Raw genomic sequence first — 13,172 nt, forward strand, 5'->3', positions numbered from 1 at the left:
CTGTGAGATGTGAAATTGAGCTCCGGTGCATCCTGTTTCCATTGATCATCCTTGAGATGTTTCTACAACTTGATTGGAGTCTACCTTTGGTAAAAAAAAAACAAGCCATTAAGTTGAAGGAATTGTCTGTAGAGCTCTGACACAGGATTGTGTCGAGGCACAGATCTGGGGAAGGGTACCTAAAAATGTCTGCAGCATTGAAGGTCCCCTAAAACACAGTGGCCTCCATTCTTAAATGGAAGAAGTTTGAAACCACCAAACTCTTCCTGGAGCTGTCTGCCCGGCCAAACTGAGAAATTGGGGGAGGTGGTCGATGGTCACTCCCGATGGTCACTCTGACAGAGCTCCAGAGTTCCTCTGTGGAGATGGTTGTCCTTATGGAAGGTTCTCCCATCTCTGCAGCACTCCACCAATCAGGCCTTTATGGTAGAGTGGCGAGACAGAAGCCACTCCTCATTAAAAGGCACATGACAGTCCGCTTGGAGTTGGCCTGAATGTCAAGCGTCACGTCTGGAGGAAACCTGACACCATCCCTAAGGTGAAGCATGGTGGTGGCAGAATCATACTGTGGGGATTTCTTTTCAGCGCCAGGGACAGGGAGACTAGTCAGGATCGAGGGAAAGATGAACAGAGAAAAGTACAGAGAGATCCTTGATGAAAACCTGCTCCAGAGCGCTCAGGACCCCCAACTTGGGTGAAGGTTCACCTTTCAACAGGACAACGACCCTAAGTACACAGGCAAGACAGAGCAGGAGTGGAGCAGGAAGACTGATTTTCCGTATGTCTCATGGTCTGACAAACACCACTGTAGCGCAGATGCGGAAAGGCGACATAGGCGGATGCGGCAGATTGAGACGCAGCCCATGCAAAAAGCTTCAACTGGCTTAAACTGATGTATGTTGATGGGGATTTTTTTTATTATGTTACTTAGATTGACTCTTAAGGACATTGCAATGTATGTGATTTTACTGCAAATGTTGAAATACCAACACTGTCATATCACATTAAACTTACTTGGTGGGAAAATGGTTCTCTGTGTCATCTCTGCCCCTGCAGGTGAGAAATGGTACAAGCGTCACCTGACCTACAGGATAGTGAACTGGCCTCGTCACCTTGCGCCAGGCCCCGTGCGGCTTGCAGTGCGTGCCGCCTTTCAGCTGTGGAGCAACGTGTCAGGCCTGGCCTTCCAGGAGGTCCCAGAGGGCCCCACGGATATCCGCCTGGCGTTCTATGAGGGCGAGCACAATGACGGGGCCAGCAACGCCTTTGATGGCCCAGGTCAGGCCCCACATCATCTTCACCCTACTGGATATTACCATGGGGCCTGGAGCTTTTTCCCTGACAATGTAACCTGACCCTGAGCTGTAATTCATAGCTCGTTTTCAGGTCACATGGTCTGTATAAACTTGCCCTACTATTCTTTTAAAGTAAAGAAAGAGCACCAGACACCAGAGAGGGGCCAATGGCGTTCCTGTCCTGTCCAAACCTCTCACACTCCTTCTTCTCGCCTGTCCTATAGGCGGAGCTCTAGCACATGCCTTCTTCCCTTGCCGGGGGGAGGCCCACTTCGACATGGCAGAGAGATGGACGCTGTACGGACACAAGGGCCACAACCTGTTCATGGTGACAGCCCACGAGATAGGCCACACACTGGGGCTGGAACACTCACCGGTGCGCCACTCCCTCATGTCCCCCTACTACAGGAAGCTAGGCCGCGCTCTGGTCCTCAGCTGGGATGACATCGCTGCAGTGCAGCAGCTCTATGGTAAATTGTTTATGATGTCCTCCATTCAGGTTAAAACCAATAATGTCATATGCTGTATACACTACAAGGCATGTCTGTAAATTAAACCATCTGTCTGTATGTAAGGTTAAATGGGGCGTCGGCAATGAATCAAGATACAGCCATCTCAGTCAGATTTATAAGCAAAAAGTGTTGAAAGGAATTGCATCATTAAACAAGCGGAACTGTCCAAATGCTCCCTAGAAAGAGAGGGAGACAAACTGACATCACTCAATTTCCTCATTGTATACTATACTGAACAAAAATATAAACGCAACATGTAAAGTGTTGGTCCCATGTTTCATTAGCAGAAATAAAAGGTTACAGAATTTTTTCATATGCACAAAAAGCATATTTCTCAATTTTTTTGCACACATTTTTCACATTCCTGTTAGTGAGCATTTCTCATTTGCCAAAATAATCCATCCACCTGACAGGTCTGGCATATCAAGAAGCTGATTAAACAGCATGATCATTACACAGGTGCACCTTGTGCTGGTGACACTAAAAGGCCACTCGAAAATGTGCAGTTTTGTCAAATACAGTAACACAATGCCACAGATGTCTCAAGTTTAGGGAGCGTGCAGTTGGCATGCTGACTGAAGGAATGTCCACCAGAGCTTTTGCCAGAGAATTGAATGTTCATTTTATCTACCATAAGCCACCTCCAACATCGTTTTAGAGAATTTGTCTGTACATCCAACCGGCCTCACAGCTGCAGACCACGTGTATGGTGTCGTGTGGGCAAGTGGTTTACTAATGTCAACGTTGTGAACAGAGTGCCCCATGGTGGTGGTGGGGTTATGATATGGGCAGGCATAAGCTACAGACAACAAACACAATTGTATTTTAACGATGGAAATTTGATTGCACAAAAATACAGTGACGAGATCTTTTTTAAAAGGTATCTGTGACCAACAGATGCATATCTGTATTCCCAGTCATGTCAAAACCATAGATTAGGGCCTAATGAATTTATTTCAACTGACTGATTTCCTCACATGAACTGTAACTCAAATTGAAATTTTTGCATGTTGCGTCTATATTTTTGTTCAGTATACAGTATATCTTCTCTCTCAACTGCACTTAAGACATTATTATACCTACACACACACTGTTTCCCTGACAGTGCTGTCACGAGGGTAGATGTCCCAGTGTTAGTGTTACTGGAGAACAGAGCTCCTGTTATGGCGAACTGGGCTCTGAAATAGGGTTGAATGGCGGGAACTCGGTTACCAAGATTTTACCGCCCAAAACCACTCCTTTTTCTTGTGATAAATAACTGCGAGAAACCTATACATATTAGAAATTATTTATATGAACAGCGTGGCGTGAAATGGAACTGTTAAATTATATGCTTTGTCTAAATCTGGCTTCTCTTATGGCCTCTGCATGATGAATCATCAACGCTCAGTATGGAGCGCAGTTCACAATGCATGCAGACCTATCATCTCATCATGGTAACTTTTTTTTCTTGTGACAGGTAGGCCTACATTTGCTGCAGAATAGTCTATGCTACAGTAATATAAAGACCGAATGTGCGTCTAATTTACCCACCTCCATCTGGTCTAATTTACCCACATCCATCTGGTCTAATTTACCCATCTCCATCTGGTCTAATTTACCCTCCTCCATCTGGTCTAATTTACCCATCTCCATCTGGTCTAATTTACCCATCTCCATCTGGTCTAATTTACCCATCTCCATCTGGTTTAATTTACCCCACTCCATCTGGTCTAATTTACCCATCTCCATCTGGTCTAATTTACCCTTCTCCATCTGGTCTAATTTACCCATTTCCATCTGGTCTAATTTACCCTTCTCCATCTGGTCTAATTTACCCTTCTCCATCTGGTCTAATTTACTCACCTCCATCTGGTCAAATTTACCCATCTCCATCTGGTCTAATATACCCATCTCCATCTGGTCTAATATACCCATCTCCATCTGGTCTAATTTACCCATCTCCATCTGGTCTAATTTACCCATCTCCATCTGGTCTAATTTACCCATCTCCATCTGGTCTAATTTACCCCACTCCATCTGGTCTAATTTACCCATCTCCATCTGGTCTAATTCACCCATTTCCATCTGGTCTAATTTACCCATTTCCATCTGGTCTAATTTACCCTTCTCCATCTGGTCTAATTTACCCTTCTCCTTCTGGTCTAATTTACCCTTCTCCATCTGGTCTAATTTACCTACCTCCATCTGGTCTAATTTACCCATCTCCATCTGGTCTAATTTACCGATCTCCATCTGGTCTAATTTACCCATCTCCGTCTGGCCTTCGGAGGTCATCTTATTTTTTAATTGTAAAGATGTCTTTTTTTTATGCAGCTGCAGAATTTTAAAGCAGCCTATCACTCAAATATCGCTGCTTTAAGTCAGTGCACACGCAAGCACTCATTCTTTTCTCTCTTCCAACTCCATTAAAATTGCATCCAAAATACTGTAGATAATCCTGTTCTAGATTGATATATATATAGCCCTATTATATATAGCCCTATATATACAGTGCATTCGGAAAGTATTCCGACCCCTTGACTTTTTTACAGGCATATTCTAAAATGGATTACATTTAAAAACTGTCCTCATCAATCTACCCACAATACCCCATAATGGCAAAGCAAAAACAGGTTTTTAGAAATGTTAGCAAATGTATTAAAAATAAAAAACAGAAATACCTTATTCACATAAGTATTCAGACCCTTTGCTATGAGACTTGAAATTGAGCTCAGGTGCCTCCTGTTTCCATTGATCATCCTTCAGATGTTTCAAGAACTTGATTGGAATCCACCTGTGGTAAATTGAATTGATTGGCCATGATTTGGAAATGCACACACCTGTCTATATAAGGTCCCACAGTTCACATTGCAGGTCAGAGCAAAAATCCATGCCATGAGGTCGAAGAAATTGTCCGTAGAGCTCAGAGACAGGATTGTGTTGAGGCACAGATCTGGGGAAGGGTACCAAAACATTTCTGCAGCATTATAGGTCCCTTAGAACACAGTGGCCTCCATCATTCTTAAATGGAAGAAGATTGGAACTACCAAGACTCTTCCTAGAGCTGGCCGCCTGGTCAAACTGATCAATTGGGGGAGAAGGGCCTTGGTCAGGGAGGTGACCAAGTACCCAATAGTCACTCTGACAGAGCTCCAGAGTTCCTCAGTGGAGATGGGAGAACCTTCCGGAAGGACAACCATCTCTGCAGCACTCCACCAAATCAGGCCTTTATGGAAGTGTGGCCAGAAGGAAGACACTCTTCAGGAAAAGGCATCTAAAGGACTCAGACCATGAGAAACAAGATTCTCTGATCTGATGAAACCAAGATTGAACTATTTGGCCTGAATGCCAAGTGTCACGTCTGGAGGAAACTTTGCACCATCCCTATGGTGAAGCATGGTGGTGTCAGCATCATGCTGTGGGGATGTTTTACAGTGGCAGTGACTGGGAGACTTGTCAGGGTCGAGGGAAAGATGAACGGCGCAAAGAACAGAGAGATCCTTGATGAAAACCTGCTCCAGAACGCTCAGGACCTCAGACTGGGGTGAAGGTTCACCTTCCAACAGGACAATGACCCTAAGCACACAGCCAAGACAACGCAGGAGTGGCTTCGGGACAAGTCTCTTGAATGTCCTTGAGTGGCCCAGCCAGAGCCCGGACTTGAACCCGATCAAACATCTCTGGAGAGATCTTAAAATAGCTGGTCAGCAACGCTCCCCATCCAACCTGATAGAGCTTGAGAGGATCTGCAGAAAAGAATGGGGGGGAAACTCCCCAAATACAGGTGTGCCAAGCTTGTAGCGTCATACCCAAGAGACTCGAGGCTGTAATCGCTGGCAAAGGTGCTGACAGTGAGGAAAGGATGGAGCAACAACAGAGAAAGAGGAGGTAGGCTAAAAATAATAGGGGAAATATTATGAAAGGTATGCTTATATATGCGTCAGCTTACTAATTATGCAAATAGGCCCTATTCCATTTCAAAATGAAGATCTAATTCGCTAGCCTATACTTGTAACTTTATAGGCTGCATGTGCTGCGCCAGAATCACGTTTTCTCCCTGCTTTATCATGGTTTGAACGAGGTGCGGAACTCCGGTCCAGATCACACAGTGTAAGACAATGCAGTACAGTAGTAATACAGTTCACACTCAAAAATATTAGCTTGTTTCATTTATTTACCCAAGAGTGCATATAACTAGCTACATTTATGGGCTTTTGTTGTGCATAATGTGCAGTAGCCTATATCATATATATTGGATAACAATCATTTGGGCTTTTTGGGGCTTGGGCTCGATGAATGTCTTCAATGTTGGACTCATAAAATGTATGTAATGTATGGTTCAGGCTCAGGTAGCCTCAGGCTTGAATATTCGATCAAAGCTCTAATCAAATCCAGACATAGGCCTACTTATGCTTTATAATGCGTTTGAATGACACTTCCGGTTTTAGTGGGAAATACTGGGTTACCCAGTAGAAAAGCGATTTATTCTGGGGATGGAACATTTGTAAAATACCGGGGAAATAATCAACCCTACTCTGCATGCATAGCCTACATGTTTTTATGTAGAACAAATGGAGTAGCTGTTTGCCGTGGAGGTTTTCGCTCCCTTCCTGGCATGTGTAAGACAGGTTTCCACAGGTTGATGCTGCTGTTGTATGATGAGTCCCATCCATCCTCCTGCAGGCATTTATCCAGGAATGTCTCCGTGGCTATTGAGCGGTCCTACCTGGATCCAACAAAATGTAGTCTTGTAGGCATGCCAATTCTAGATGTTTTTCTGTTTGGTTTCTGGAGGAGAATCAACTCCACCTATTTGTAAACAATTGTTTTTTCAAAACATTTGGCATATTTCATATATTGATACAGATCTGCTCCCCTTTATATCAAGTCTCTAAGCATTATCACCTCTAATTGTGGTATTGGGTTCCTCAATACAGAACAATGGGATGAAAACATTAAACAGTTTTTCCTTCTGAGATATTAAGGTATGCAGTGCCCTGTGGGCAGAATACGTGTGTGTTAGCACCATGTGATGATGGGAACCAGATGTCTGTCTGACCTGAATAACTTCACTGTACTGAATCTGACCAAGAACCTTCCTACATATTTCTAACCATTCTGGTCGGGGTGTACGGCCGTGGCATCTGCTTCAGAAACCATATTTTTTCTTAGTGCATTACTTTTGACCAGTGCCCATAGGGACTCACATCTGGTCAAAAGTAGTGCACTATATAGGGAATAGGGTGCCATTTGGGACGGAACCTTTGTCTTAGTGATAATGTCACGTCACAGTGTATGACATTTTGCAGGAGAATGGGCCACACAAGTCTGTAATCTAGTAATTGTTATATATTTTAAATGGTCTGTGTAGAGACTGACCCAAGTACACAGTATGTTTAGATTACACACAGTAGCACTGCTCTCAGCAAAGAATCTCAGTTTTATTCTTCCTGCCAGGTTGCATTCTTTTCAGATTTTCCTCCTCTCCTTAGGGATGCTGATATCATCACTGCGAAGACAAATGTCTGCTCAGCCAGTTGCAAACAAAATGGGTGTGTGATGTCCAGAGCCTTATCATAGGATGCTGCTTTGTGTTTCATTTTACATCCGTTTGCAGTAGTCACTTGTCTTTCTTCATTCTTTTCAACGAGAATGACATTCTTGACTTATACCAGTAAATGACCGGAATGTTCGTATCTTATGTAAAGACATCTATTTAGTGGCCCCTTTGGATACTTCAGATTATCACAGGTGTCTGTAATCATCTCCGGCCCTCTCGGGTCTTACCACATGTAAAATATATAAAATAATTAAGTAAGATTTTAAAATAAAAAATAGAATGCAAAACTGTAAAAGATTATCCTAAATATAAACCATCAACTTAGTGTACCATTGGTGTTTTATATGAGGGTTTCAGCATGAAATATCCTTTGTAAAATGTTTTACACTTGTATTTATTTTACTATGTTAATATGTATTTGTTGTCAATGTTTTGGTGTCAAACTGGTGGCAGTTGTGAAAAACGTAATTATTGGAAGAGTTGCAGAGCTAATTGAAAATAATGCCGTTGTTGATTAGATGCTTTTTTCATTAATGAGGCTATTTTCTCTTGAACCATATGGTCTATCTACTAGAAGCTCATGGACAATATGGACACAGATATAACAAATTAATACTATCTACATTTTATTATTCAAGTATACATTAAAGTCATGATTTTAATTACTGAAGATTCCAGTAACTTTGCAACCCTTTGTCCAGTACACAGCAACTCAACAGTTTCCTGGGAAAGACAGCTTTACTGTTTATATAATTTACTATTTGAGAATATTGTTCTGTTTGTTTCCACTTGGGAGGGTTGTTTTTTCCCATGATGTCTATTTTGAGAAAATACTGTAATTTGTTTTTGGTTTGTATTTCTCATATTCTTTTAAGGAAAAAAATGACATTGGCATGCAGACTTCCTCTATCATGTATCAACCAGCATTTGTCCCATTGGAGCAGTAAATTTATCTGTAAGCCAATATTTGTCTTAACATTCATTTTTATTCACATGGTAGTTCATCATCAGTGGACATGTACCTGATAGATTGTGGAAGTAACACTTGTAAGAGTTTAGTTTAGATGGCTGACTAAACATTCTCTCGGACGCAATGGAACGCTCATACATCAACATCATAGTGCCCATCGCTTATCACCCCATCACTTAAACTACTGGAACTTGTGTCTGTATACAATCTACTCTCCCATTCTCTTATCTTGCCTGATCCTGGATCTGTATGTGCTTCAGCAAACACAGTATTTTTTTCGTTGGGGGATAACGGTTACAATATTTAAATGAATATACTTTCATATTCCGTTCATATCACATTTTATATTCATTATGTCACACATACTATTTTTGTACCTGTGGGCTGCCACTCAGAAGAAAATAAAACATTAAAAAAGGTACATAACTACAAAGTATTGATCATACTACAGAGTTTAAGTAATAATACATTCAGTATGTACAGGAAAAGAAAAACAAAGTGGGCCTCAAACCCCAACCTCCCACCCAGCCCCCCCTTCTGACTACAGTTGTCATTCCAACCCCTCCATTGGTCAGATGAGTTGGCTACTGATGGTCTCCCTCTCTCTGTCCTCCCCAGGAAAGCCTCTGGGGGGTCTGCCTATGAGGTTAACAGGCCAGGCATTCAGCTCAGCCCTGCAGGAGTGGGAGCTGGCTGAGGAGCCCGAGGGACATCCTGAAATTACCCAGCCCCTCTACTGCCAGGGAGTCTTTGATGCCATCACTATGGGTAGGGCACAACTGTGCTCACAATCATTTGAAATCCCCCCCAAACACAAGTTATTCATTGGGATATTATAAACTGGGTGGTTTGAGCCCTGAAAGCTGATTGGCTGACAAAAAAAAATGTATTTTTACTGCTCTATTTACATTGGTAACCAGTTTATAATAGCAATAAGGCATCTCAGGGGTTTGTGGTATATGGCCAATATACCACGGCTAAGGGCTGTATCCGGGCACTCCGAGTTGCGTCTTGCAGAAGAACAGCCCTTAGCCATGGTATATTGGCCATATACCACACCCCCCCGTGCCTTATTGCTTAAATATAGTATTTTCATGTATTCTTGTCTGTCTTTGTGTGTTCAGACCAGAACCACACAGTGCTGGTGTTCCGGGGCAGTGTGTACTGGATGGTGTCAGCTCAGGGGAACGTGAGCGCACCTCTCCCTCTCCAGCAGCGCTGGCGCCACCTCCCACTGGCCATCGAGGCCGCGGCCTTTTCCCCACTGGACAGCAAGTGGTACTTCTTCAAAGGTAAAGTCATCTCCTTAAATTCACTTTAGTCAGTGAATGATTTAAGTGACCTGGTCCCAGATAATTGTGCTTAAGCCAACATGGTTGGATGACAATGAAATAACACAGCAGAGGACCTGGCTAAAGCACAATCAGGATAAAGTTCCTCAGTGAGGAAGTAGTGTTGATTGCGCTGAATTTTCTCTCCCTACCCTCCCTCTGCAGGTAAGCGTATATGGCGTTACTCGGGCAGTGCCCTGGACCCTGGCTTCCCCAGGAGGAGCAGCCAGGCCGGCCTCCCCTGCCACCCAGACTGTGCCTTCTACTACGCCCCCCTGGGACACATGGTCCTCTTTAAGGGCCCCCGCTACTCCGTGCTCAACCTGCACACACTGAGGTCCGAGCCCTACTACCCGCGCCGGCTGGCCGACTGGACTGGGGTGCCCCAGGGAACCAACGGTGCGCTGACCCGCCCCGACGGGCGCCTCTATCTCTTTAGGGAGCAGCAGTACTGGAGGTTTGACCCGGTGAAGGTGCGCATGACCAGAGAAGGCCAGTGGGCTCAGGACCTGGATTGGATAGGCTGCAGGGGCAGGACTCACCAGGGCAATGACATCCTGTGACAAACGTGGAGCTACAGTTCTCATATCAAAGTTGATATGAGGCCAAAAGCCTGAAACAATAGCCTGGGTACAAGTCTGTTTCTGATAATATTCCAGTCCTTATACTCTGTATCATATGCCAAACAGTTTAGCATGACAAGGAGTGGAAACAGACTGGTACCCAAACTGCCAAAACATATAAAAGGCCATTATGTCTGTGCAATCTAAATATGGAAGACTTGGTTGGAGCCGGCCGGGGTCGTTGGCCTGAAACACTGTCATCAGTGCCATCGAACTTGACATTTTGGTAAGATTCATGACACAATAAAATTGACATTAGTAATGAGCAATGTTGAGCATATTAAACCTGGGTTGGGCCAGGCACACTGTAGAGCACTGCTGACCATTCACCTTTCAAAAGGCAATGTTCCCGACATTCGTGAAGATCGCATTCACAGTAAACTCTGCAGATATCATCTCATTAGGAAATTACCTTTAAAGTCAAGCACTCTACAATGTGACTCGGATTGAATCCCTGCCCTGGTGACAAATACAGTGCATTTGGAGAGTATTCAGACGCCTTGAATTTTTTCCACATTTTGTTACGTTACAGCCTTATTTTAAAAAATGTATTCAAATGTTTTTTTCCACCCTGATCAATCTTAAAACAAAACCCCATAATGACAAAGCAAAAACAGCTTTTTAGAAAATTCAGTAACTGTATTAAAAACAAAAAAACAGAACATTTACATAAGTATTCAGATCCTTTACTTAGTACTTTGTTGAAGCACATTTGGCAGCAATTACAGCCTTGAGTCTTCTTGGTTATGACGCTACAAGCTTGGCTCACCTGTATTTGGGGAGTTTCCTCCATTCTTCTCTGCAGATCCTCTCAAGCTCAGTCAGGTTGGATGGGGAGTGTCGCTGCACAGCTATTTTCTGGTCTCTCCAGAGATGTTCGATCCAGTTTAACTCTGGGCTCTGGCTGGGCCACTCAAGAACATTGAGACTTGTCCAGAAGCCACTCCTGCGTTGTCTTGGCTGTGTGCTTAGGGTCATTGTCCTGTTGGAAGGTTGGAAGAACCGTCGCCCCAGTCTGAGGTCCTGAGCGCTATGGAGCAACTTTTAATCAAAAATCTCTGCGTATTTACTCTGTTCATCTTTCCCTTGATCCCGTCTCCCAGGACCTGCCGCTGAAAAACATCCCCACAGCATGATGCTACCACCACCATGCTTCACAGTAGGGATAGCGCCAGGTTTCCTCCAGACGTGACGTATGATATTCAGGCAAAAGGTTTCACCAGACCAGAGAATCTTGTTTCTCATCATGGTCTGAGAGTCCTTTTAGGTGCCTTTTGGCAAACTCATGTGCCTTTTACTGAGTGTCTTCCGTCTGGCCACTACCATAAAGGCCTGATTTGGTGGAGTGCTGCAGAGATGGCAGTCCTTCTGGAAGGTTCTGCCATCTCCACAGAGAAATTCTGGAGCTTTGTCAAAGTGACCATCGGGTTCTTGGTCGTCCCTTCTCCCCCGATTGCGTAGTTTGGCCGGGGGACCAGCTCTTCCTAGAGTATTGGTGGTTCCAAACTTCTTCCATTTAAGAACGGAGGCCACTGTGTTCTTGGGCACCTTCATTGCTGCAGAAATGTCTTGGCACCCTTCCTCGGATCTGTGTCTCGACACAATCCTGTCTCAGAGCTCTATGGACAATTCCTTTGACCTCATGGCTTAGTTTTTGCTCTGACATGCACTGTCAACGGTGGGACCTTTTATATAGTCAGGTGTGTGCCTTTCTAAATCATGTTCAATCAATTGAATTGATCACATTCTAGAAACATCTCAAGGATGATCAATGGAAACAGAATGCACCGGAGCTCAATTGAGTATTATTGCAAAAGGGTCTGAGTACTTAGGGGGTCCTGTGCAAACATTTCTAAAAACCCTGTTTTTGCTTTGTCATTATGTGGTATTGTGTGTAGATTGAGGATTTTTTATTTAATCCATTTTAGAACAAGGCTGGAGTAACAAAATTTGGAAAATGTCAAGGGGTCTGAATACTTTCCGTACCACTGTACACAGTGGTAAATCAACTCCATAGAAAATGATTTTGTATATTACACTTAAGATTTCTTCAATGTTTATGCTTTGGTATTACACTTGTACATTTCAGATATTCATCAAGACCAACCATGTGTAATTCACTTTTGAATTATTTGTATAAAATCATGTGAGATACAGAACTTCTCTGGAACAATGCTGCCTTCCAGTGGTAAATTATTTATTTGCAGACTTAAACATTACTCTACATTTTAAAAGACACTGTCTACTGAAACTGACATAATCCAAATGGAATGTTTGCCATCAGTGTTGCTAATACTAAAGCAAGAATACCCCTAGTTTAGTTCTTCAGTAAAATATAAAATCAGCAAGATTAGAACCTGTGACCGTCAGTGCCAAGTAAAGTGTTCAGTGAGTTAGTCATTTCTTTTTATCAGTAGATTATAAAGTTGAATTGGGATTTAGCAAGAGCGAACACTTGCATGGAAAAACTTCTAAAGGGGTGGATTAAATCGGTATCGCGGAAGAGCCGCGTTAAAATGTAAAGGTAATTTCCGATTGAGCCGACATAGCCGACAGCCGACAGTCTCCGCAAACGCAAGAATATCACCTTTAAACTTCAATTGAGCTACAACATGGAAATTCTGCAATACTTCTGCAATGCAGATTGAATCCAGCCCTAAATCATTACTCCACATGCTTGATAGACCTGCATCACTTGTTTTTGAGCCAACTTCACCATCGGCTTTGAATGGGGAACCCAGCTTATGACAGTCCAGTTTCGAAACAAATGCAAATCACTTTTCACCCAGTGCAAACTCCACCCACCTGGACCAGCATTAATATTCTCATTACTGACCTTTCATCCAATCAATTCGTCAGGATCAGTTATTTTAATAGTTTACACCAGTCGAAAATGTGG

The 13,172-nt window shown here is 43.3% G+C and overlaps 1 protein-coding gene across 2 annotated transcripts in view; it reads left to right on the forward strand.

Annotated features, from left to right (window-relative positions):
• mmp28 (matrix metallopeptidase 28) overlaps positions 1 to 12,446 on the forward strand; it is a 33,357-nt gene extending 20,911 nt beyond the window's left edge. The window contains exons 4-8 of one of the 2 annotated variants that reach the window (XM_021587290.3): positions 1,057 to 1,278; positions 1,520 to 1,765; positions 8,938 to 9,087; positions 9,444 to 9,611; positions 9,816 to 12,446. In XM_021587290.3, the coding sequence (XP_021442965.2) occupies positions 1,057 to 1,278; positions 1,520 to 1,765; positions 8,938 to 9,087; positions 9,444 to 9,611; positions 9,816 to 10,213 (1,184 nt within the window). In that variant the 3' untranslated portion in view covers positions 10,214 to 12,446. Of the gene's footprint in view, positions 1 to 1,056; positions 1,279 to 1,519; positions 1,766 to 7,281; positions 8,314 to 8,937; positions 9,088 to 9,443; positions 9,612 to 9,815 lie in introns of those variants that run through there. The other variant, XM_090224220.1, reaches the window with a different exon arrangement.
• Positions 12,447 to 13,172: the final 726 nt, after the last annotated feature.

Source organism: Oncorhynchus mykiss, chromosome 27 (assembly GCF_057628025.1).
Source record: "Oncorhynchus mykiss isolate SJ-2025 chromosome 27, ASM5762802v1, whole genome shotgun sequence".
Taxonomy (NCBI): Eukaryota; Metazoa; Chordata; class Actinopteri; order Salmoniformes; family Salmonidae; genus Oncorhynchus; species Oncorhynchus mykiss.